General features: G+C 42.1%; 1 protein-coding gene across 2 annotated transcripts in view; it reads left to right on the plus strand.

Annotated features, from left to right (window-relative positions):
* The window catches only part of UNC5C (unc-5 netrin receptor C), a 239,866-nt gene that overhangs the window by 203,083 nt on the left and 10,026 nt on the right, over positions 1-26,757 (plus strand). The window contains exons 8-12 of one of the 2 annotated variants that reach the window (XM_035324370.1): positions 10,800-10,856; positions 12,324-12,515; positions 13,766-14,110; positions 16,713-16,800; positions 25,226-25,394. In XM_035324370.1, coding sequence (XP_035180261.1) covers positions 10,800-10,856; positions 12,324-12,515; positions 13,766-14,110; positions 16,713-16,800; positions 25,226-25,394 — 851 coding nt within the window. The remainder of the gene's footprint in view (positions 1-10,799; positions 10,857-12,323; positions 12,516-13,765; positions 14,111-16,712; positions 16,801-25,225; positions 25,395-26,757) is intronic. The other variant, XM_035324371.1, reaches the window with a different exon arrangement.

The raw sequence follows: 26,757 nt of genomic DNA on the forward strand, positions 1-26,757 counted from the left end.
TAAGCTCTTTCATCAGACTGCCCCTGCTCCAGCAAAGAGCAGCAGTCTGCACCACTATCGATTTCTGTGGGGATAAAAACTGTGGACCTTTCTCCATCCCTTGTAATTACAGTATTTTACACCCAAAGCCTCGGTTTGTGCTTACCACTAACTGTGGCATTTCTCGTGCAACTCTGCTGTCACATTTATTCAGACTAATGATCTTGCTAGTACACACATACACTCCCTTATTCAGTAGTTAGTATTTTTCTGTTAACATGAAAGGATGAACAGTCATTAAACTAGAGAGCCTGCAGAGAGGCAGAAGGCTGAACTGAGGAAGAAAAACAGCTCTAGTGAAAATTTAGGGCGGTCATTACTATTTTAAGTTTCCAAATACACAATATTGCCTAGCAGGTCCCATTATAACAATTTTGTACTTCCCTTAATAGCATTAGTACGATCTTCTGGAACAAAATATGTTGTAGGTGTAGGAAGAATTGGCTGGTTACCACCCACACTAGTTGCATTATTGCCTCCATAGTTGCATTATTTTCCATTTGAAGTCTGAGAACTGCGGTAAAGACTTTGGTGCAATGAGCAACACTTTTAAAGGCACACACTGCTTCTCACAGGGGATCTCTATATGCTGGATTGCTGCAATTAGCCCTCTCCTCATCCTGCTTAATGACTTTTGTGGGTGTTCTGTGCAGACACCAAGCAAGCAAGCACTGCATGGCTGGCTTGCATTTCAGCACAAACAGTTCCCTTCTGGGGATCACATTGGCTAAGATCAAACATATTAGCTGCTGTATCAGGCATGTCCATGCTCAGAGCATGTCACCTACATCATCTCTGCCGAGGATCTGAAGTGACAGTGTTCAGGTCTCTTTTCTCCCTGTCCCAAATAAATAAGTTCAGAAAGCCTGTAGACATGAGCACGGTGCTTGTCCGTTCTAGTAAAGCATGTCTTTTCTGAAGTCATGCCTCTGATGGACAAGCTGGCCCCAGCATGGTCAGGAGATAACCAGTGTCCCTTCCTCAGCTCGCTCTCAGCATTCACAAACTGCTATGGCTTTTTGTAAAAGGCTGGCTAAGCTGTGCTTTCAATTTTCTTTCAAACCAGCGTTAGCTGTCTTACAGCAGCAAGGTAATACTGAAGAAGCACATGCCGCTTGAGGACTATAGAATATATAGTTCTGTAAATAGTGCTGTCGCTCTGTGTAGTAAAAACTCTTCACTTTATACCATCTCATAATACGAAGTACAAACCCATCATTTAATAGGGCTAAAAGGAAATTTCCACTGGTCAAGTGTAATCAGATCCGACGTGGGCTTTTCCTTTGGATTTAAATAAATTAGCATGAAAAGATTGAGGCTGGCTACTATCACTTAAAGAATGGAAGAAAAGATTCAAAACATCTTCACCTGTCAGTATGGGCAATCTAAGAGTTGGGTACACCACTCGAGAAAAGGCAGCTCTAGCATGGCAAAGATGCTATTATCAGACCTTTCTTTAACATTTCACGTTAAAAAAGGCTGCCTACTAGTCGAGAGTGAATTGATATGTTACTTCTATAGTTGCCAGATCCTTTGTAATCTTTGTCTGAAAGGCAGGGTAGGGTTCCTCTTACAACGATACTGACTTAAGCATGTGAAGAAGATGCAATTTCTCCTGCTGGTGTGCTAAATGGTTAACTACTGCCATTTTCCAGTCTTGCGTTGTTTATACACAAGTTTTAAGTAGAAAGCAAGGTTAACCTGATATTAACATCTCTTTCTTCCTGAAACATATATATTCTGCACATGCCCTGCTTGTTTAATTTAACATGCCAGAACCTTCTGATGGGATAAGCATTCGTTTCCCTTTTTGGCTTGTTTTGAAAGCAGGCATTCAGCGAAGAATTACAGAGCAGAGTGGTTTGATGAGGACCTCTGGTCCTCCAGAGCAGATTAGTGTGCAAAGAGCAGGGGAATGTTTTTCAGGCTCCGGGAGGTAAGCAAAGCTCTCTCAAGGGAGATTGCAACAGAAGCCTGTGTGTGCAGAGGAATGAAATAAAACCTTTTATTAAGAGCATGTGGGTCAAGAGGGAACTTATAATATGTTCAGTCTGTCAGCATAATGATATATCCACCTGGCCCATTGTGCTGAGCCCTTGCAGGGGTAGTTCCATTCATTCAAATAATCTCGTGTGTTCCTAGGGGAAGTTTTCTTCAACATTGTTATTTGATATTAATAAAGAGATGTGTTGTTCTATTTTTAACCCAACTACTATGTAATGGTGTAGCAGCCAAGGGAGTTTATGCACACATCTCAGACTTAAAACTCGTATTTATTTTTACTGTAGCAACATGAGAAATCCCTAGCTGAGAAGTGTCCACACTCTGGTGGGCCCTCTGCAACTGCCTAGTGAGAGTTCCTGCCTAGAAAAGCTTCTGCTCAAAGCAGATAAAAGCTTTGAGAGAAAACAGAAGTGCAGAGCCACAAGCAGAAGCCAGGACACCAAAATCACTGTTTCTTACCCTAGTCACTTCAGAAACAGCCCCCTCCCCATTAATTTTAATGTAAGGCAAGTGCTCTAAGATCTCTAGTCTGTTTTGAAAAATCTTGACTAATTCAAGAATATTATAGCTGTGTAGAAAAGAGAAAAATCCAAACCTCATCCACCCATAATTTCATCCTTATTTCCCTGTTGTGTTTTTTTTTTTTTCTTTTATTCTTCCCATACTCCTTCTTGTAAGAAAAATGCAAGCTTATAATAAAGTCTACCTGATACATTAACTTCATCATGGAAAAAAAAAAAATACAGTGACTGTAATCAGTGTTTATATTTTCCTCACTGTGTACAAAGATGTGTAGATGTGATGATTTTTGCATTCCTGGCAGGGTGTCAGGTGTGAGGTTACACAAGCAGCCCAAGGCTCATCAGGGAGTCAGTGAGAGTCAGTGACAGGATCAGGAGTAAAACTCAGAGCTCTCTGTTTCTAAATCTGTATGCAACTTAAAGGACTAACAAAAACATTGGCAGCATACTTAAATGAAACCTCACGGTACGGAAAGAAGTTTCTATAGTTTGGGAAATAAGCCAGAAAGCCAGAGAATACAAGTTACCTTAGCTGTGAGCTTACAGACCTACCAAGGGTTTTGGTACACCATTGAACATCCATTTGGATGACGCCTGCTCTCCACAAGCCTTTTTTCCATCAGGCACAACAGTTTTGATCCCGCTCTTCAAGATGCCTTCCAGCTGTCCCTTCCTTCACCACACTGTTTGCCATGCACCCCTTCTTCAGTGCCACTCTGTGTCCTTATTTCAGCTCTCCCTGTAACCCATTTGCTCTTGGCCAGCTACAATTGCAAAACAAAGCAAACCCCAGGAAGTCTATTCAGCCATTGCAATTGTGGAATTTGCAAATACACAATCTAGCAAATTGCGGTGCTAGACAAGTGTTTACTTTTGCTGTCAAACATCCATAACAAACCCAATGTTAAGGTTCCATGGTCCTAGGATATTAAAGACTGACATAAGATTTAGTCAAAAGGTCAAAGTCCTTAACTGTAAAAGATTGTGTAACGTCAGAATTGCCTGTTCTAATCCACATCAAATTTTAGCAACAAGTTATCCTACTCTTCAATCTTCCCCTACCTCCATATACATGGCATGCATGTTTAAACTAAGGCAAGACCTTTCTAACAATATTAGCAAAATGTCAGGAATCTAATTTAAAATTAAAACATAGTTTCAATCTTAATTATAGAATATCATGCACTCCCGTTCAAGGACAGAAACGGGAGAGACTCCCCAGTTAACCTACACACTCAGGAAAGATCTGAGATTACACCCGAGTAAATAATCAGTTACAAAACCTCAAGCTCCTTGTTTATTAGCCCACCCTGAACATGCCAATAATTAGTCCTTTAGAAGGAAAATAAATTACTGTGCATTATCTCCAGGATGCCTGATATCATATCTGACCTTCAGCATCATTAACTGCAGACACGAAGGTCTTTCTTTAGATAGCAAATATAGGAAGAAGCTGTGCACATTCTGTCTGAGAGTTTTTTGCAGCTCTGGGGACTTCATTGTTGTTGTTTGTTTTTTTTTTCTTTTTCTTTTTTTTTTTCTTTCTTTTCTTTTCCTTTTTAACCACCATAAATAAGATATTAGATAATTAGATATGACATTTTCTTGGTTATGTGCTGGAGTTTCTGGGAAATAGCAGGGGAGAGAAACAACAGCTATTACAATCCAAAGATTATTGTTAATACTTCTTCCGTAATAAATCTGTATTAGCAACATGTTAAGTGTCCATGAATGCTTAGCCCTAAACAGTAAGAATAAGGGGTTTACTGTAGGATTACTTTTGTACCCTTAACTCTGCACCCATATAGAAAAGGAACAGCTGGCAGTTCATGCAGTTGCAGTCTATGGACAGTGGGACCTGCAAGGAGCAATTCAAAACTCCTTCATGTCGAGTAAAGTCTCCTAAATTCCTTCTCCTAACTTCTTGGCCATCATAGGGACTATATGGAGACCTATACAGTTGCAGTGCATCTGAGTTAACATCATCTCTTTTGAAAGCTTTGAGCATTTGTACACCGTATTTATCACCTAGAATTTGCTCTAAAAGTAATGAAGAAACTCAGCAAGCAATTCTGAGCCACTGGAGCCCGGGGAAAGAGAAAGATACTGACTTAGCACTGAACGACCTCATAATGAGAATTAAGAACAGAAGCAATCAGATAGATCTTGTTTGGACTGGTATGTGAAAAATGACCTCCTTGCTGGCTTTGAGTTATTAAATATTGGAACTCACCCGACATATGTATATCCGTATGTACATGGTACAGCCCAGCAAAGGGCTGTTCCACTGAACTCATGTCACAACGTGTGTTCCACGGGCCTACTTTAAATCATCTAAGAACTGCTCCTGTCCAGTTTTAGGCCTCTACATTTAAGTAATTATTTTGTGTTCATCTGTCACGGTTCTGTGGTGCAGAGCCTGTTGCCACCAAAGCTTATTCAACCTCGCTGTTGCTACACTGGATAAACCCACCAAACGGGAGAAAGAAAGTCAGCAGTTGAATTGAGTGCCCTCTTCTTTTCTTATATGCAATTTAAGGGCTTTGGCTTTGGAACCAAAAGGGGAAAAAGTGCTGTTACTGTATATTATGCTCAACCTGACGAGTTCATTGCAACAGGATGGTGTGGAGACACATCATGTGGCTAGGCTTTCAAAAGGACCAAGTAATTATGTGACCTCAGCTCCTTTTGAAGTTGTGTAGAGGATAAAGTAAAGAGCATTTATAGATTAAAAGCAAGTGGTGCCAGATTAAAATATTATGCATTAAAGAAACAAGCAGTTATGGTGTGCTTTATGCAATCTTCACTTTATTAAATGAAAGTGCACGTCTCAGACTCTCACTGACCTTGATACAGCTTCAAAATATGTATCATTAGCTGTAACCTCAGCAGCTAATGGCATAAAGCAATTTCTTGGTAGGATAATTGTAAATATTTTTGTAAATATGACCAAAACTGGATAAGCCCTAGTATCAACGTGCTCAGAAAGATCACCTTCAGCTACTCCACCATCTGACATACTTACCTGCAGGGAAGAGAGAAAGTAGTGACAGAGGCAGCTGGAGAAAATACATGGGAAAAATGGAAAATGATTTTTTCTTTTTTCTTTTTTCTTTTTTTTCATAATCTGATACATTTTCTCTAAAACAGATAACCATTAATACAAATCCAGCATAATGGGAAAGCTAGCAAAATCTAAGGACCAAAAAGGTGAGCCTGTTACAAAGTTCCCTCTGCAAGAAGCCATGGTATGTTGTTTTACACCACAGGGAGGAAAGTTGTCTTTAAAATAAGCCAGTTCCCAGGCCAAGAACTTTCCAGGTAAAATCAAACACAGGATTCTGGAATGCCCATGGTCATGGTGCTGAGTTCCCAGTTCGAGCATCATGCATATATGCCCATTAATATTTTGCGAGGTATATACTTCTCCAGGTCAGGGAAGGAAAGCATTTAGAAAAGTTGTTTTGGTGACTATTTGGTGACACTCTGCTTCAATTTCAGCCTCACAGGAAGCAGCACCATAATATCTGCCCAATTATCTTTCATAGGTCTGAGGTTCTCCACTCCCAAGTGCTTCATTACTACCCCCTCCCTTGGCAGAAGAGTTATCTACTTCTCCCAGCACAAATTGCAGTAGATGAATTCTTGCTGTAGAAAGGGATGTTCTGCTTGTCAAAGCTAACCACCTAAGCCAGATGATCTCACACATTCAGATAGCCTGAAGGCCATTTAGTCCCGCGATGTGCCATTGACTCTCCTGTGGTTATTGGCACAAATGGGTTTCCAAAAGGTCAGGGCACGACATCTGGGACCAGAATGCTCAGGCTGAACTTCCAACACTTAGGGGTCATCTGTGCTCACAAACTGCACAGAACTAATTAAATGAGCTTCAAAAAATATTTAGTTAATTGGATACAATTCCCCAAATCAGGGCAAGTGTGGCTGATGCTGAAATTGAGTTAAACCAAATTGATAAAAAGCCTGCTGAAGTCCTTTCTATGTATCAAAGTTGAACTGGTTTATCTTTCCAGTACACTCTGACCTCTGACACTTTCACCCTTCTCCAATTTTCTCAGTGTGTTACATCAATATAAAGGTGCTAAAATTGCTGTAGATGTTCTTTATAGAAAGAGAATAGCCAATGCCAACATAATACATCTCTGTAATAATATATCTGGATTTGTACAAAGCATTTGTGCTAGTGTAATTACTTTAGTTAAAAAAGCCCACCTTTAACACTTAATAGAAGCACTTCCACAGGGACAAAAAATGTATTTACAAGCTTAAAGTGGAATATAAAGCAGAACTCATGGAGAAACATCAACTTAATTAAAGGCTTTTTCATGAATGTATTTAATGTGCAATTACAGGGGTGCAATTTCTGTGCATAGTCCAAGCCTCCCACTGATTCTCCAGGTATGACATAAGGTCAGGTACTTGTAAAATGAGGGAAATAAATACCCACTTTTGGTAAGCCCCTGAGATCCTCAAACAGAAGGGGCTATGCAAGTGTAAAGTATGATTATTACTATTTCACTCGTCCAGCAGCAAGTTATACAACAAAACATCAAAAGCCCCTTTGAAAATGTACATTTCCCAGCAAGCTGTAGGAAGAAGCTTAAATTACTTTTCTCAAAGCAAGTAGCTCACTGTGAAGCCAGCTGCTCTGCATGTGAGTCAGCAGCCTCAGCAGCCTTCCTAGAGTCAAATCCAACAGCACCTTTCTAAATTCACCCTTGTTAAAAAATTTGATGATCCTTGTAGAAGTCCCTCAGGCATTTGCCAAGCAGTGCTGTTGATACAGGGAGGAAAAAGAAAAAAAATAAATAAAAGAAAAAAGAGGAAAAATTGCTTTTTTTTTCTCTTTGAAGAGAGATGGGGAATCATTCTTTATTATTCAGGTACTAATCCCAACAGGTTTGCATTGTTATCTGATGAAAATGTCCTTTCTCATTGTTTGAAGGTGTAGTCAGAGGGACCAGTGTGAAAGCCAACTTTGTAAGGCAATGCCTGTGCTCTAGCGCCAGGAGCATGGCCATAGCCCAAACCCCTGCACAGCCACTGCAGCTATGCATGGCCACAAGCCATGCTGCTGCTGCGATGCCCGCTTCCCTTTGGAACAGCTCTTTCATGACAATGGAGTGTTTAAAAATAGTTTTATTCTGAAAGCTCCTGCCCAAATGGCAGAGGGTATCTATAGTTGCCTTCTTTGAGTCATCTCCGACAAATGTGTTTAATTTGCAAGTACAAATGGAGGTGGCATTTGGCATGCTGTTCAGCGATTCATCCAGCCTGGATGTCAACCCGAGGTAAGGTTTCCTCTTGTTTCAGCCAGGGGAGCCTGTCCATGCACTCTGAGCAAGTGGGGTCGTGTGTCCTCCACCGCCCATCTTGTGTAGTGCCATCACCTCAACAAGGACTTTTTACACCTGGCACTGCCCGGTCTCCAGCATGGTTAGTCACCTATTTACCTACAGCCAGCACGGTCAGTCGTGACTGTTGGTCCTTGACAAAAAATTGACACATCCATGACTCAAATGCTCAGCATGGCATCTCATGCCCATAACCCTTCCACCTCATCCATGCTGTCCTTCTACGCAGAACAGGAGTTTTTCAGGCTGAAAATGTGTCCTCACAGACAGCTGTGCAAGCCAGCCTGTTTGCATAGAAAGAGGTGGTGGGAATTGGGTGCTCAGTTCAGTTAGTGGCACACAAATGTCAGTTTGTGAGGCTAATGGAAGCAGAAAGCAATATCCTGGCCTTTTCCTCCCTTTCTTAATAGATGTGCCTTTGAATACTTACACAAAGCATTTCTGTTGAAGGAATTGGTATCACTCACATGCAGCTGCAAGACTGGTCTCTGCAGTTATCTGTATGGGAATCTATGCAAAATTGTAAGATACAAGTAAGTATTTGTGGCAACAGGGTCTATGAAGAGTTTGCAAATTCTTTTAGGTACTAATCCCAACAGGTTTGCATTGTTATCTAATGAAAATGTCCTTTCTCATTGTTTGAAGACCTGAACTTGGATTTCCATTGTCCCAGGAACAGACAACATTTTCAGTAATGCTGCAGCTAATCCAGGCAGTGCTGCTCTTTGTGCCCTCTGAGTGGCAGCTATCAGATTGCTTCGCATGCAGCAGGAACGATGCACAACCACAATTGCAAAATTTGCCAGCTGAACAGCAGCAGCAGGACAGGGGAATAGCCTTTCAGGCTCTGCATGGGTGAGCTCAAGCTCTGCAGGTGATGCAGAGCCAGGAGACATGTTCTGCCCCGTGCCATCTCCCCCAAAAATATGCTATGGGGCACAGGAACCGCAAAGATTTCCTGGTGGGTTCGGGCATGAAAGCATTTGGAGTTGCAGCCAGCCTAAATTCAGACTTGCCCTTGTGCCTTGTATTTCCTGCTAGCTGTCTCCTGGCCCTCAGAGACATCTAGACATAGGAAATACTGTCCATACTGTTATAGCTGGAATTTAGGTTGACTAAATATGGGCCTCAGCATTCACCTGGGGAGTAAGCGGGGAACAACCAGTGTGCTGTAAATTCGCACCCAGACTTGCTGAGCATTCACTCAAGCCCTCCGAAGTTGCTTGCCTGACTTTTTATGGGCAATGCCCTGAGCGCACTGGAAGAAGTGGGAAGCAGTTATTACAAAAGATTGAGAGAGCATGCTGAGAGTACACATAGGTGAGCTTGCCTCAACGAACCAAATAAATGAGTGTAAGACCATAATATTTCTAAAAGCAATTGTAAGGCTGGAATCATTGCTGTGAAATAAAGTTTTAAATAGATATTACAGGCAGTATAGTCTGTCCCATAATGCCTCAGAAAAAAAACATCACCATCAAAAAGCAGCTCTTCTTGCTCTGATATTTCAGACAAGGTAGCATTTATGTGATGTCTGGAAACTTTGGGGGGAATTATGTCTATACCTGCAATCGGGATAGGCTGTATCTTCATTAGCAAGCAGTGCAGCCAAGCAGGAAGAGATATATAAAGCACAACATATGCTGAGCACCCAATCTCAGCATTTCTGGGAGCTGGGGATTATTGCTCTGGTTTGCCTCTAATGTGGTCTTGTGCATTAGGCACGCACCAGGAGTCCATTTTCCAGTTTTGTTTCATCTGCAGGAGGCCAGGGCCGTGCGAGCATCTCTCAGCGCAATGCAAAACATGGGGGAGATGGAAAGAGCAGTAAATTCCCTGCAAAAATACTGGAGGGAAGGGAGAGAGAGAGAGGGGTACCCTCTGCCTCCCACCCCAACCCCCTCCCTGAGAGCAACCCCCTTGCTTACTTTGGGTTTATCCATTTCCCTTTGCAGCAGGGTGGGATTTGCAGCATTTCCCTTGTTCCCAGAGTGGATGGAGAGCAGCTGGGAGATGGTTAACGAGCCTGTCGGACTCTTGTACAAGCTAAGCAGCCCCGGTGTGCCATGCTGTGTGAGCTGCAGAAAGAAAAGGCGAGAGAAGCAATCTCTCTTATTTATCCGTTCCGAAATATAACCGTAAATTGTGTTATCATTTTGTCGATATACAGGGGCTTGCAAAGATTTCAAATAAATAATGTTATGACCCCGGGTGCCTTATTGATTTTTTAATAATTTCAAAGAGAAACCACTCAGTTTCCTGTTTGCTGACAAATTCTTTTCTCCCTGAGGAATTCCCATTGGTCATGTATTAAAGACAGGATAAAATAATTCCAAGGAAATCCAGAAAGAGGGCTTTCTGCATGGACTCTGCTCAGCAAATGGGTATTTAACCTCTGACCAGTGACGACAGGTCTCCTTTAGCTCTATTAGATCAACAGCAAGCTACTATAATTAAATAAAAAAACTGTTTAGAGCCTCACTGAACATGTCCTGGGAATTAAAGCATATGGCAGGGATAGGGAAAAAAGACTTTCCGTATGCTAATGACCCTTGATGTCTGAAATAAATTAGATCCATTAGAGTTTATGCTCAATAAAAGAAAGACTTTAAGCACTCCAAAGTTAGTGACTCGAGACCGATTTTGGCTTAGAAATTCAATCTGCCTACTTATTAATTCTTAGTAAGGCTCTGAAGGAGACAGGGGATGCAAAATCATAATTCTGTGCTGTATCAGAATTTTAAAGTGCCATCAGTTTCTTTTCCTTCTTTTTTTAATTAAACCATTTTTCATGCTTCCTTTTTTTGTTCTTCTCATTAATTTGATTTTGTTCCCATTTTTGTTTAATTTCTTTCTTTTTAAGGTTTCATTTATCCTATTTCAACCGAACAGAGAACCCAGAATGAATATGGATTTTCTTGTAAGTTTAATGTTTCATTTTATGTTCCTGGATGCTAATGTGATATTGTTCCACGGGTCAAGCTTTAGTGTTACACCAGCTCTGTGTGACTAGGCAAAGAGGGACCGATTGGGCAGAGTAAGTGGCAAGCTGCCTGCTTGACAGAGGTAGCAGTGTTTCACTCTCAGTGGGTTGACACAGGATGATAAAAGCCCTTATGCCCAAGGAAAATGGGAGAAGATACTGCCTCAAAGACAGAAACTGGAGAGAATGAACCATCTCTCTTGTTAGCATTTCCTTAGCAATCAGGAGAAACGTGGTAGAGAGATAACTTTCCATTGAGCTGGAACTCAGAGAAGTGCTTCATGAACTGCTGGGGATAAGAATCCTGCTTTTTTGAGGCTGGTGAATTGAAAACCTGATAGGCAGAGGCTGATGAAGTTTGATCAGTCTTTTTCAAAATCTGCCAGCTCTCACTTATGTGGCTGCAGGGCAGCCTGGCTTCAATGGCTAAAAGGTGAGGAGCAAATAAATAAATAAGAATGATTCACATGTTTTAAATTAACAGAAATAGGGTACTAAAAAGGTCTGATTTGTTTTTGCATTTTTTTTTCATTATGCTATCTTTGCTATTGGGACTCTTCACTGTATAGAAACACACCAGATTTTGATCATGTACTCAGTCCTTGTGGAAAAAAAAATGTCTAGTGGATAATGATGCTAGAGATTAGCCTGGAATTAGTGCTGAAGATACTGTATAAGCAGCTAGTAGAAATATCATAGCCATTTTCTCACAAGACAGCTATAATAAATCTGGGTTCCTTTTGGTAAATTAGCACATTATTTCTTGTGCTTGCTTCGGCTTTTATCCAAATATGTATGTGTTAATGCCAGTGATGAGAATTTAGAGGTTGATTCTCTGCTTTCCTGGATTTTTTTAAAGGAAAATAGGTGTAAGGGAAAATGGCTTGACACATTATAGGTCAGAAAAACCAAACTCAAATATACATTCCGGTATTTCAGGCATTCTCTGAAACTGAACTTTTTTTTTTTTTTTTTTTTTCCCTTCATTAAAAAATAAGGATTCCAAAGTTTGCAACCCCACAGCATGATCTTTGGTGTCAGATGAACCACTAAATGCTAATACTATGATACTGTGTGACTAAGATGTACTAATTTATTTCATGGATTTAATTTGCTTCACAAGACTAACTCTGTAACGTGTTGTGCTTAGTAGTTCAGTGCCTGGGTACTAGATAGATGAACAAGCAGATAGGTACAAAGATAGAACACGAGTCAGAGAGAAATCAAAGATCGTTTCCCATCAAAAGGGCATAGACCTGTTATATAGCTTTAGAAATGGGTTTTAAATTAACCTATAAAAAGGTAGTAAATATCTGCAGGAAACGAGAATAATAAGAATGTATTTTCTCAAAAGTCCCTGTGAGGAGCGCGTTGCTTTAAGGTTCCTGGCCTCTCTCCCCCTAGCTGCTCCCGACTCGGACGATGTTGCTCTCTACGTCGGGATCGTCATCGCCGTGATTGTGTGCCTGGCTATTTCTGTGGCTGTGGCCCTCTTCATCTATCGCAAGAATCACCGTGACTTCGAGTCAGACATTATCGACTCCTCGGCGCTAAACGGAGGATTTCAGCCTGTTAATATCAAGGCTGCGAGGCAAGGTTAGTTGTCATAGCACTCCATGCTGACCAGTTCAGGGATATACTATGAGAATATGGTCTCTGGGGCTGTATGAATGATATTCACTGGATGCTTGTTGGCACTTCATAAAGGGAGAAAGATTATATCCATTTGTTTCTGATGGCCAAGTGCTAAAAACCCATGGTGGCCTTTTTCAGATGTGTTCAAGAACATACAGCAGAGGTACTTAGCTTGTAAAGAGAGAAGGTGAATGTGAGAGTGAAACAGGCATTTATAAAAATACAGGTCTTGCTCAAATTTAAATCAAAATCAAAGCTATGACAAAAACAAGAGAGACAGGATTCATCACGGGAGTAATACAACACAATAATTCTGTCACGTCCACCTCCCCTTTGTCTCACTAATAGCCTTTTTTACTGTGCCATGGCTCCACAGGCATAAGTAGTAGTTTAACAAGTAGTTTCAATGGACAATATAAAAGAAGAAGTTGTAGTGGAATATTATTTAATAAAGAACATCTTTATCAGATGTGCATAATAGCTTGATGATTTCCACACTTTGGCAGCCAGAAAACAGCCACTCAAATGGGCTGGTTTTTTCAAGACCTCCGTTGAGGCGGAAGAGTGCCACTTTTTTTTTTTTTTTTCCAATACATGTTTATGAAGAATAAATCAAAGTAAGAGTTATGATGACAAGAGAGTTGCCATACAAAAGGTTAGCAGAAATGTCATTTTCTTTGCTGAGGATACCAAAGTGTGTGATACAGGTACTAATCCCACACTGGCAGGGAGTCATGGGCACAATGACTTCATAGCTTTGTTCTCCCTGTTATTTCAGGAATTCTGTCTTTAGGCCAATTAGATAAATTGGTTAATGATTCTCACTTAGCATTTAAGAAAGGAGTATTAGTTAATAAAACTAAATTTACTGAGTATGGAAAACTTCTTGCCCTGAAGCTAGGCATGTTATGCTTGAAATCTGAGCACAGTCTGGAAAATAATCCCAGTGAAAAATACTTAGAGCAGAAACATGCTGTAATTTTGTATAACAATTAGAGTGCAGAGTGGCTGGGCCAGTATAAGCTCTGGGAGATTGCTAGATACAGATGCCTGGAAAAGGAGATGAAGGTCAGTTTACAAGGACTTTGTATGTCATAACCTTTGGCACGAGCAGAACAGAATGAAAAACCAAATCATTAGTAGTAAGAAAGTCGTCAGAACAGAGAAATTATCATAAGCAATATGGTTCTTCTTTCTCATTTCCAATGCAGACCTCCTGGCAGTGCCACCAGACCTCACTTCTGCAGCAGCCATGTACAGGGGTCCTGTTTATGCTTTGCATGATGTCTCTGATAAAATCCCGATGACCAATTCTCCAATCCTGGACCCCCTGCCCAACCTGAAGATTAAGGTCTATAATAACTCTGGTGCAGTCACCCCCCAGGATGACCTCTCTGACTTCTCCTCCAAGCTGTCCCCACAGATTACCCAGTCCCTGCTGGAGAATGAGACCCTGAACATAAAGAATCAGAGCCTCGCTCGGCAAACAGACCCATCCTGCACTGCATTTGGGACCTTCAACTCCTTAGGGGGCCACCTAATAATTCCCAATTCAGGTAAGTGCTAGCCATGTTTTAGGGCTTTAAGTGGAGTTAGCTTTCTTCTATGCCAGAAAGAAAATTAAAAAAAAAAAAAAAGAAAAGAAAAGAAAAAATACAAACAGGGTCACTCCTGTGACTGTGCCTTTTTTTGTTCAAAACAAACAGATGTTTTTCCCCCCATTCAGATTAACTAAGATACTTCGAGGATCCTTTCCCCAAAGTCTTGGCTGCCTTTTTAACAAAATTTTGCAGGGCTCTTACCACTTTCTGAGACACATTAGACTTCAGTGCTCCCCTGTGTGAAGTGAGATTCAATATCCTTGAACTTTTCCTTTTATGCAGCTCTAGAAAAGGGACTACAAGCCAGAAAGCCTCAATCTTGTCATCACACATAAAAAGGACAAATTAATTAAAAAACAAATTGGTTGTTCCACTTCCAATTCATTGCAGACTGTGTGGTATTGTGGTAGGATAGCAGAATGCTAATTTTTGGAAGGCTTTTTTTCCTGCACACATCATATAGTCAAGGAAAATAAGGCCCGAGAGTGTCTTGTCCATATTTCTCTCCTTGTTATATATAGTGTTGATTTTTTTTACAACATCAGAATGGGGTTTAATCAAATGCATGATGCAGTGGATTTGGGGGTTATGCAAGCTTCTCTCTTTTCACAGTGGTCAGGAATCCCCCTGCCACAGGTCTGATCCCAGGTAGTATCCCCTTTTCTCTGGTGCACTGAGTCCAGGTAGTAGACTTATGAGACCACCACTCACAACTACCCAGTGCTGTAGCTGAAGGTGTCACAGCTTCCAACTTTACATCCTGTGGTCAGCTCTTGGCCATTTTACTGCACTGTGCCCTGTCTGAGGAGATGGTGCCTAACCTTGTCTCCTGCTCCTTTGCTGGATCTTTTTATGTTAATTGATGTTATGGAGAAAGCAAAACATGTAGATGGCCCAGAAACAGTTTGTTCCTTCCAAGATACAGCCCTGTACAGCCCAGGAAGCAGCCAAAAGTGGGCCCTCCTCTTTTGAGTATCAATGGAGAAACACTGATATTAAATTTAAGAGCCTAAGTGGAAAGTGAATTGCTTAAAGAACTCTGGTACTAACTGCTAAGTAACATTGAAAATTCATGCTATACAATCCTGGATTTCACGTTTCTCTAAGCTTCAGCTGAGGGTAGACATTAATACTCAGGTTTCTTATGCCATGGTGGTGCACGTGTCAGCAAAGTCCATTAGTCATATTTAATTCACATATATTAATATCAATTTGTAAGGAAAAAGAAATGCTTATTTATTGCTGTAATTGCTTCAAAATTATTAAAATAAGTTTCGTAAAATACATCAATCTGTCTACTGCTACTTACTGTGTATGCATCCGTGCTGCTTCTAGACATATGTATATCATCCTAGCAGTATGATAAAAGTCCTTCATTTACCCTGTGCCTGCCCTCTTACAGCTGAGAACAGGCACAGGGGAGGTTGTGAGAGCCCTGTAAAGAAACAAGTCGGAAAACCTTTCATAGATAATCTCTCTCCTTCAAAATCCAGGTATGGGACTGAGCTATAGCATATCCCTAGTACATGGGAGGTTTCCTGTGTAACCAGAACCTGTGTGCTGAAGAGAAGATGCAGGACCGTGCAAGGATTTTATTACTCTTATATGCCTTTATTGGGCATTTATGCAAATAATCTGCCTATAGGTTTGTATTCAGCTACACAGTCATAGCTGAATTAAGTCCTTGCCAGTGGTTCCCCACTAACCCTCACCTGCACAGACAGCTGGCTGAGCCGTGTCCAACAGCGTTCAGCAGTGAGATCCTCTGCTGTGTTTGTTGTGCAAAGACAGGACCCTCTGCTTCCCCGGGATTTCTGCTCGATTTCTGAAATCACAGCAATGTAAGAACTGTGTTTTGTAATCAAACATGCAGCTTATCAGCACTGCAAAGGGCACAGAGTGTATTGCACAGATTTTTTCAAGGTTGGATATCCGAATTATGAGCCACTCCACAGAAGTAGGCACATTCAGAATACTAAGAAGCCCCATTTTTTCTCCCTCGTAGTCTAATGAGAATCTGAGTGCATTAAAAGACAGGGTGCCAGTTGCAGAGCCCATCTTTCAAGAAACAACTAGTTCTTGTTGCTTCCTGGGACAGTACTCTGCTGCCTTTCTCTCCTACTTTTAATTAAATAAGAATTGCCTAAGGAGATATGTCCTGTTACAACTGCTGGAAACTTGAGTCAGAGTTGTTCCTTTTCCCATTATTTTACAAGGTAAGAAGCAGTGTAACCATCTGTCTGATCTTTAAATAAAATAAAAGGGAAGGGAAGAAAATCATCTTCTCCACTCCAAGACTGCAGTGCCAAGACACAACAGGAGCAAGGACTGGCCATCTGATCACATGCGATGCTGGGGTTGCCTACTTTATCTCCAGAGTTGCTGAATGAATTTAGAGTCTTTTTGTGAGGCTGGGTGAAAATCTGGCATTGCAGGCTTCATCTTCTGCTTCTTCTGTCGCTCTTCTTCACAGGCCCACCTGAGCTTTTCTTTTTCTTTTTCTTTTATTTTCTTTTATTTTCTCCATTTTATCTTTTGTGTCTCTTCTGTTCTGCAGGAGTGAGCTTGCTGATCCCAGCGGGGGCCGTTCCCCAGGGGAGAGTCTATGAGATGTATGTGACAGTTCACAGGAAGGAGAGCATGAGGTAAAACGTACTTGCTTGCACATTTATTTGCTTGTGCCTTAACAGAGGGGAAAAGGGTGTGGGGAAAATGTAGTAACTGAAACCCTGTGATAATACGCTTATGCAAAGCCAACTGTGCTGAAGCTATTTGCTGACCTGGAGGTAAATGCGAGCAAAGCTGAGGATAAACTTTGCCACAAAGCCAGCTCAGACTTTTGCTTTCCTAATGAAGAGCTGCATTCTGCAGCAAGCTCTCAAGCTGGGGAGGGATGCTGAATCAAAGCCAGAAGCAGGGAAAATAAGCCAGCATGAGTCTGGTGCAGCAGAGAAGATGTGAGGTAATCTCCTAATAAAGACCTGTGCCACAAAAGGGGCAGGGAGCGGAGGAGCAGGGTGACAAATGGGCTCAGCAGAGGGGCAAGTGCCTGAGCACCTGTCCTGGAAAGCCTCTTCTCCTACTATAAGGAAGGTGAATCTTTATTTTACCATCCACGTGCCTGGCTGGTCCGTGCAGTGATGAGGATGGAGCCAAAAGCATGTGCTGTCCTCCACCTCTCCATGCCCCAGTCACACCACGGCAAGGGCCACGCAGACCCAGCATCAGGACAATCCCTGTGCTGCCCACAGACCTTTATCTGCACGTGTGGCTGGTTTGTATTCCTGGTGTTGATGTCTATTGAGCGATGTGGCAGCCTTGGCATTAAAAAAAAAAAAAAAAAAAGTTTCCAAAAAGACCAAGATCCTATTGCAGCAATTTAGGAAAACTTAATGAAGAGGAAGGTGAGATCTTGATCTTCAGAATGGACTTGTGTGCAAAGGCTGAATGGCAAATGTTAAACTGAGCAATCATTACACGGTACTTTGCCTCTTTCTCCTCCTCATAGCTAGATACATTTTTGGCTCAGCCCTTTAATGGCTTTTATAATGTGCTAAGCCACAGCTGTTTATACACCGCGTGATATCGAACACTATTCTTTAGCTTGGTAGTCTCTCACCCATGCTAAAATAATCTGCTTCAGGAAAAAATAAGTAACACCTCCCCCCCACCCCCCTGTATTTTTGCATACATTATTCATGGCCTGCTCTTTGAAAACAGATAATTGCAGCTACAGAAAAAAAAAGTGTCTTTGTTCATATCTAATATTGATTGTATTCCTATTACCTTGGGCTGTGTTTTGAAGATGCTTACAAACAACACTGAAAAAGCACTGTTTCCCGGAGAGGGAAAAATAATGAAAATCAGAGGGCTTCCCCTGTTATTCAAATGCCTCCAAATCTCTCTCCTTTAAATATCTAATTCTTCCCCCGCCCAAAAAAAAAAAAAAAAAAAAATACTGTTTTGTTACCAGAAGTTTTATGTGCAATTATTTTCTTTCCAGCCAGCTATGAAGGGAATCCCTGCTTCCTTATTCATGCAGCTGTAGGCAACCAACACTGCATGCTAGCCTGACTTATTGGCTTTGGGGATCATAAAGCCTCCTCTGTGTGCGTTGTGATAGCTGTTACTCAGCAGGTCACACACAGAGGGATAGGTCAACCTGTGCTGGGGGAAGCATGGCTGGAGTTGTGCTGGCCCCCAAACTGAGCGTGTATGTGCAGAAGTACAGAAAGGTGTGAGCCTTCACTTGAAATGAAGATTTTGGGAAGTGATTTCTTTCCCCAGCAGAGAGCAGAGAGCAGGCTGGCTTGGCCATAAGGGCAGCAGAGCTCTTCCTATCATGGTGGTCATTGCATCCCGGGTACATGGGACCCAACAGCTTCGGGTTTGTTTTTTTTTTTGGTGGTGTGTTGTTTTTTTTAGAGGGGGGAAATAGGGGCAGAGGGTGCCGCTGGGGCTGTTTTGTTTGTTTGCTTGTTTTATTTTGATTCGTTTGTTTGTATTTGTTTATCTTTTTTATATAATAGCTTTTCAGCTCCCCTCCAGAATACCATGCCTCTCATGTTCATGGAAACCAAACATTTCTTATGGCATTTAAATTGGAGCTCATCAGCTATCACCCGGACCACTCTGAACTGAATATTCACCCAAAATTACCTCAACACAGTGGCACTGTACCATCCTCCCGTTACCTGGTTCCTTTCCCCAGATGCCCATGGGCAGAAAGTGCTGACTGCACCCAGCACCCAGCCACGCTGGCCTGCTGCCATGGCACTGTGCTACCAAAACTTTTTTTTACCTCACTTTCTGCAGCAGAGATGCACTTCTGCTCTCGTTTCCACCAGTATGGGCCACAGATGTTGCTTGCTGTAATTGGAGCCATATGAGTGCCGCAAGTTGGTGTGCAGCGTAAATTATTTTTTAAATCTGTTACCGCGCTGCCGCAGCACTCCAGCAGAGTGGCAGCCCACAGTGAGGACTAGCTGCAGACATTTACTTTTGTGGCCAGGCGGTAGCTGGAGTGTGTTCAATAAACCCTGTGAGGGCCTGTATTTATTTTCATGTGCGCTGTGTAAACGTGCATGGATTGAAAAGCCCTGTCATGCATCGATGTAGTTTGAAAGGGCACGTATAGGACACCATAAAATGTAAGTTATAATCCTCTTGATATACAAACAGCACTGAGGCGAGAATTTGGTCCTCATAGCGTTACCCTAAATAAAACCAATGAAGCAACAGAGAGGCTCACCATTGCAGATCACAAGCATATCTCCAGCAACTCAAGATTTAACTCATACTTTGTTCATAGAAATACGAAACAACTTCTGAACAGTCAAGCTGAAACAGGAAATCTGTTATCCCTTAGAGCCCTGCAAATTCCCCTTTTCTTTTCCTTCCTTTGTTTTCCTAATCCATTTCCCCCAGTTAGTCTCTGAAACCTGTAGTACAGAAATTTGAAAGACTTCGCAACCCAGTAATATCACTCTTTGTGTTGCCTTGCAGATTGGTTAGGAGAGCTTTCCAGGACACTCTATTTATTCCATTTCACATCCATCAAAGCATGTGAGAGCAGGAGGGTCACCCTAAAAGCATTATCCTTCTGCAGCGAATTGGGGTTCTGATGGCTTGCAGTAGAGGCCACTTTGAGGCAGTTGTTTTCTCTGTGCGTGTTGGCGTGCTTATGGCACAGTTGTTTGTGTGTGTTTTTTTGTTTGTTTGTTTGTTGTTTTGTTTTGGTTTTTGTTTGTTTGTTTGTTTGTTTTTCCTAGCCCAGTGCTCCATCGGGCTGTTTTTACTGCTCCTGCACTGCAAGCTAATCCTCGTTCAGCCTGTCAATCGTGGCAGGATGGATTGCAAGCAGCTACAGGGCACTGATCCCTGGCTGGCATGAGAGATTCATGTTGACCTGATGAAAAGGTCCATGAAGTGACTTACAGTGCAGAAAAAGGTATCTATGTATATATGCTTGTGTTTGTGTACAGACAGATAGATAATTAAAAAATAAATAACTGGGAAGCCTATGTGAATATTTCACAGCTGTCAGACAGGTTTCTATTGCAAGCTCACTGGCTCCAATAGAGCCAATTTCTCTGTCACTGATGATCAGATGTTCTCCCCCTTAGTCTGGGGAAGTGCCATCAACTTGCTATTTGCAAGAAGGGGTTCCTTCCTGAGCTTTAAAATAAACACGTCGTTGTGACCATGACCTGGCAAGAGGCTGTTGCCATGAGCAGATGGAAAAGCCTAGGTCCTAGACAATTAAGGATTAAACAGCGAGAGTATAAACCCAAATACTTCAGGATTTTCCTGACTGTTTCATGTTGAAGAACAAATGTAGCTCTGCACTAAATTAGTGAGCTGTGTGCTTCCTTTGGAAACATCTGGCACTGGTCAGGGCTATATGGGGTCCGAGTCTTGATGGACCACTGTTTTGATCTCATGTGGCAGCTCCTGTGTTTCGCGCATGAGCCCCTGCCAGGCTCATACGGCTTTAGGTGGAACTGCTCTTGCATACTGTAATCGGAGGCAGGAACTGCAGTAAATGTAGCACGGTGAAGGACAGTTCTGTATAATACATTGCACAGGAGATGATGCAGATGAGGATGGATGTCACCTCATCCAGGAAATGTGACAACCCTGGAGAACGGAGCATGCAGCTGTCCTGAAGTTCTTGCAGGAAGGCACGTGTATAAATGGTCTGACTTCCAAGTCAGCTACCTTAAGAGAAGGACGGGTTGTGTAAGCCTCCTCAGGATCTGGACCAGTGGCTTCACATTGTATGTGAAAGGCAGACTTCATATTAAGTCACCTCGCTGATCAATGATTTTGATCCAAGAAGCAACACTGCCTTTTTCACCAGTAAGCACCAAGCTTGGTTAAGTGAAATAAAAGAAACTGAAGTCTTCTGTGTCTGGTTTCACCACCTTCCTTTTGCATCCCAGTTGCACAAAAATAATTGCTTGCAAGTCCAGAAGACAATGTCTGCCAATCATTTTAATTGAAACATTTGAAACAAAAAAGACCAGACCAGCAGCAAAAGAGGAGGAAAATTTCTCAGATCACCTTCCTTCTAAAGGCAGACTTGCAGAACCAGGAGGCCAGTCAAGAATATTAGATTTGAAACTCAAGAGGGAACGTGTTAAAAAAAAAGTCCCAGCAATGAAAGGAGAAATAAAATGTCTTTCCTCTGACTTTTGGCTAAGCTATTTGGAAGGGTTGCCATCTGTTGCTGCGAGTTATCCCTCCCTCCCTCCCTGCTCTGCTCTGTGCCTCCTGTTTTCAGGGAGCACGGTCCTTGCCTGTAACATCAGTGCACGATGCCGGGGAGCGCAGCGGAGCCCACCGAGGAGCAGAGATTTCTCTAGTTGTGCTCACATCTGCTGCCTGACAGCTACCTTAATGAAAACGGTCTGGCTCATTACAGGGAGACCATTTTGAATGAGTAATCCCATTAAAAAACACAAATTTGATTGTGAAAGGGCTGGATACAGTGCCTACAAGTTTTTTTTTTTTTTTTTTTTTTAAATAAAAGTTGACTGTTCTTGATGAGCAGTGCAAGATACAGGACAAGGTTTAAAAATATCTGAAGCCCTTTCACTTACTGCTACTGCCTTTTAATAGCAATGCTAAACAGGGAGTTGAATTTCACTCTTGGTTTGATCTCTGTAAAACAAACGCAGCTCTTGTGGCTGCAGTGAAGTGACTCTGGAGTCATACTAGCACAGCTGGGTGTCCAATCCCATTTAATAAGTACTTTGAAAGCTACTACAAGCCTAAATTGAAGCACACATGGATTTTTTGTTTGTTTGTTTTATTGTTTGTTTCAGTTTGTTCGTTTTTTTCTGGATAACAGCCTAAAGGTACATTCTGACCCACGGTTTTAAAGATGCCTGCTCATAGATCTTTCTGCTTTGGAGGAGATGAGTCCCTTGCTCTGTATGGTCCCTTCAGTCAGTGTTTGTATGATCTGTAACACAGAAATCACAAGACTTGGTCACAGCAGGCTCTTGTCTGGGTCAGAATCCTGACTTTGATGGTGCTGCATCACCTGCTCCGGGAGAAGGTAGAAAAATGCTCATAAAGGGTAACCTGTCTTTTGGGAAACTTGTTGTTTACAAATCCCATCAATTAGTGCTGGGTTATGCCTGGAAGCAGAAAGATTAATGTCTCCTGTATAATAAATCTTGACTACTGCATCTGTTTGAGGTTTCATTGGCTGTAGTAAGGCATAATCCCTTTGCTTTAAGATGGAAATTAAAAGCAATGAGAAATAAGAGGAGGTCTGTCAAGAGTTTTGGGTCCCTTTCTTCCTGTCAGTTGTCACGAGGTACCTCTCTGCTCTATGCACTGCTGCGTGGGTTCGTTCCTCCAGGTTTCAGGTGTTTATTTCTGAGCTCTCGCTGCAGTCCCTAAACACTCTGCTACCTGCAGTCATCTTAGAGCTGGGTAGGAAAGGGAATAGCAGCTTGGTGTGCTCTGACATACCTCATCCCCTACAACCCCAGAAATCAGATTTACTTTTTGCCACTGTGGCACGCGGCAAGATGATACCTGCTGTGGTGCAGTACGTTCACCTGAGAGCTTTTTCATTTCTACTGCTTTGCCTTGCCACTAAATAAAAGCTTTTGGAATTTGTTTCATTCCAAAAGTGAGAGCTGCTGAACAATTAATTGGATTTTAGTTCCCCCTGATATTTTAATCCTCTCTTTATGTTTTGCATTGCTTCCCGTCTCTCACTGCTACTTGCAATAACTCCTTCTTTATTGATGTCTGCAAATTTAGTGATTGTGCTGCTATTTACATTGTCTTCCGCACTGTGAGTAGAAATCCTGGCCTCACAGTAGTACTGACTTCAATAGAGCTGAAATCCCACTATTAAATGACACTGACCCTCATTTCGCTCCACTTGAGAGCTTCTCTGCAACTCATTATTTCTCAGCTTTTTGTGGCTTTGAAGTGGCTCAGATTACTTGCAGTCCCCAAAATGGCTCAGACTTTAGAGATCCGAGGTGGGTCAGTGTCTGCATGAGGCGGGTGTTGGAGGAGAGGCACTGGGACCAGCTGCGTTGCTAACTTGGGAAAAAAATACTAAACCCTGCTATTTTTGCATTTCCTTTCTATGGTTATATCCACTTCCATCTCCTTCACTAACCATTCAGTCTGGAGTGCCTCCTGGCTGGCTTCGTCTTCTGCATCATCATTTATACTTGTGCTAATCAAATATAAAATGTTGCAGTGCAAAATTATGCCCTCCATCAGAGTCCTAAAATTTAACAGCTAACCAAATTTTGTCACGGAGCAGTGACTAAACTTAATTTTACTCTGAGACAACTTTCAGCTGTATGATTTATCAGTGCTCTATTATTTTAATGATCTTTTGGCTTTTCTTTTTTTTTTTTTTTTTTTTTTTAACTGCATGCATCAACGCTCAGATTCTTATTGATTTTAACTCATTTTTCACCTAGAAGACATTATATGAATTTTTTTACAGCAGTCATGATATATTCCCTCCTATATTCTTTTTGACTGCTGGCCTTATAACTCAGTCTGAAAAACTATGATAATTCATATTTTTCCTCACTTCTTCATGGGTCAGTAGTCGTTTAGATGAAGCTAGGTTAACCAGATGATCAAGTCTATAGCTTGTCATATCTGTAGCTTTCCAGAGGAATATTGTAATTTTCAAAGACCTTTCTCATAAGACTTCATGTTTTTTTAAACTTCTTGACTTAGACTGTAGGAAAGCGTTCAAACATTTGTTAATACATTAATGGATACAACACATTGTGAGCTATTTTTAAGCTATACATTGCTTCAATTAAAAAAAAAAAAAAAAGGAAAAAAAAAAAAAAGGAAACTGAAAAAACTGAAAAAGAAGTAATGTTTTAGTCAAAATCTGCCCAATGATTTATTCAGTTAAGTCTTGCAAGAGAGCGATTCTAGATCTTCATAACCTGAATCCAGAGATGCCCATAGTATACAGCAGGAGCTGAACTGGATGCTCTATATGCTAATGCTTTATTTCTCTTATGTAGCGTTTGTTAGGCTAAAACAACCAGTGTGATTCATCATAGCTGGCCAGATTGTTATATTTTAGTTTTTTTGAAAGACAGATACCACAGCTGTTTGTTTCCAGCCCATGGCTTTTCAGAAACAATTGTTAAGTCATTTAGTAAACTCATCAGTTAATTTTCTTTAGTATCCACAGATGCATATCATCTGGATTTACTGATTTGCATACACTTCAGTTTTTCCATGTCAGACATTGTTTTTTTTTTTCCAAAATGTTATGAAAATTTCCAACATTTTTATGAACAAGAGACACTTTTCAAAAAGGCCTTCATCCCACTTTCAAAAAGGATTTTTCACAAGTTTCTCTTTCATTTTCTGTAGGACTAATGGATTATTCAGTGTGAGTTAAGGTGGGCAAAATTAGGATACACCTGTGGATGTACCAGCGATACCCAGAATAGATGTAATAAATTTGATCTCAACACAGCTTTCTGTCCTGATTTGTTCTCCTTAACTAAGATTTTTTTTTTTTACTCTTTTCTACTACTACTTTTTTATTATTTCGTTTCGTAGATGTCAACAATATACACTCTTGTCTCAACTAATCCCCCTAAAGCCAATCCAGATATAAACACAAAGTGTTTGCATATGCAACTGGACTGAACCCTCAGCCAGAGTGGAAGATGCAAGGTCCCGTGGACTGACCCAGATTTCCAAGTGCAGATCACACCCAGCACTTAATCTGCCACTTGCTGGTTTCTGGATCATGAATTTGTCCTCTCTGTTATTTAGAGAAGTAGCTGATGAGGCACATTCAGCTGTATTTGTCATACACCAGATGTCAGGGTAGTTAAAGTCACTCATGCTTCCTCTGCTTTAAACTCCTTGGCAGTCGGTCTGGGATAGTTCACACGTGCACACAATCATTTACACACTACCCTGCAAGAGAAGGATTATTTTTTCTTTCTACATACCTTAACTTTACATATCTTAATGTGCCTTTTTGCCCTTTCTCCCCCCACCCTCCACACATCCACCTTTCCGTCCCGCCGTCAGGCCTCCCGTAGAGGACAGCCAGACCCTGCTGACGCCAGTGGTGAGCTGTGGGCCCCCAGGAGCGCTGCTAACCCGGCCCGTCGTGTTGACCATGCACCACTGCGCAGAACCCAACACGGACGACTGGCAGATCCACCTGAAGCACCAGGCTGCCCAAGGGCCGTGGGAGGTGAGTCTACGGGCCTCCAGCCTGCACCGGCTGTCCAAGATGCTCAGTGCCCCTAGAAATGCTTTCTGGGGGCAGTCCCGGTGCCTCCTGCTGTGTTCCATGAAACACAGCCTTCCTGCAGGATTTTGGCACTTGAGCTTTTGGTCTCAGCAGGCTATTAAGCCGAAATCATGGGGAGGGAATGAAGAGAAGAGGCAAAATAGAAAAGAACAACTGAAAAGCAGTTCTCTTCCCAGGAAGAGAAGAGGCAAAATAGAAAAGAACAACTGAAACTGAAACTCAGTTCCAGAAATAAGAAAATATTTTTTACAGAATACTTTCAATTCCCCTAGTTTATAGTCTGTTTGCAGGGAAATGAAAATAGTGCTGCAAATGATCCCCTGCTTCAACACCAAGACATCAGCCAGATTATTAAAATTTATAGGACTTGCTTTTCTCTTCTTTCTCACTCCTAACATGTTGGTGGAGCACTGCTTTGATTCAGTTCGTGCAGTCAGCCCCAGCCCTGCACCCTGTTGATTTGGGCACTGCTGGGCCATGCAGGCTTGGTGAGAGCCTCCTGCCAGCAGTGCAGCAGGAGGATGTCTGTCCCCGGGTGGGGCGGCAGAAGGACACCACCACTGGAGCATGAACTGATGCTTGCGGCAAGGCTCAGCCGTTCTGGCACAGGCCTGCTCTCCAGTCCTGCCTCCTGAAGAACTTGGTTGCTCCTGGGTACCTGCTGCTACCAGTTTGGTCTCACATAATTAATTTGGCAAGGGCACCTTCTCCTACTGGTAGGTTTTGTGAGGGCAGGGAGGCTTTTGAAGGCAGTTGGGCCAACAGCCGCCAAAAGCGGACTGTCCAGCAGGGCCTTTGCAAGGCTCTTGCTTTGTCCCCCTGCCCGTGGCACCAGCTCTTCCTCACGCTGGGAGGGCTCATGCAGTGAACACAGGTCTGTCTGGCCAAACAATATGCACCCTACCAGCCTGGCTCTTGGCACCACACGTATGTTCCTTATTTGTGTCTGTGTTACTGGCATCTCTTTGTTTTCTCCTCCGTCCTCCCTGCCCTTGACAGAGAGGTTGTGTCTGGTGCCAGCACTGCAATCAGCACTGCGGCACCTCCTTTTCTGTTCTCTAGAAGGACCATGCCACCCCTGCAAATGTGACATGTTCACCTTACAAGAGACCACAGACACCAAGTTTAATGCCAAATCTCTGCTGTACCCCCACTGCTACAGGCTTCAAGGCAGCAAGGAGAAAGCAAATGAGATGTGGTCCATGGTGGCTGTGCAAGAGGTGGCCACAGCTGCCCTGCTCTCTCTCAGAACCACTGGAAGCTCCTTGTGTTGTGTGCAAGACATTGCACGCAGGGTTGAGTG

The sequence above is a fragment of the Oxyura jamaicensis genome, chromosome 4, assembly GCF_011077185.1.
Source record: "Oxyura jamaicensis isolate SHBP4307 breed ruddy duck chromosome 4, BPBGC_Ojam_1.0, whole genome shotgun sequence".
Lineage (NCBI taxonomy): Eukaryota > Metazoa > Chordata > Aves > Anseriformes > Anatidae > Oxyura > Oxyura jamaicensis.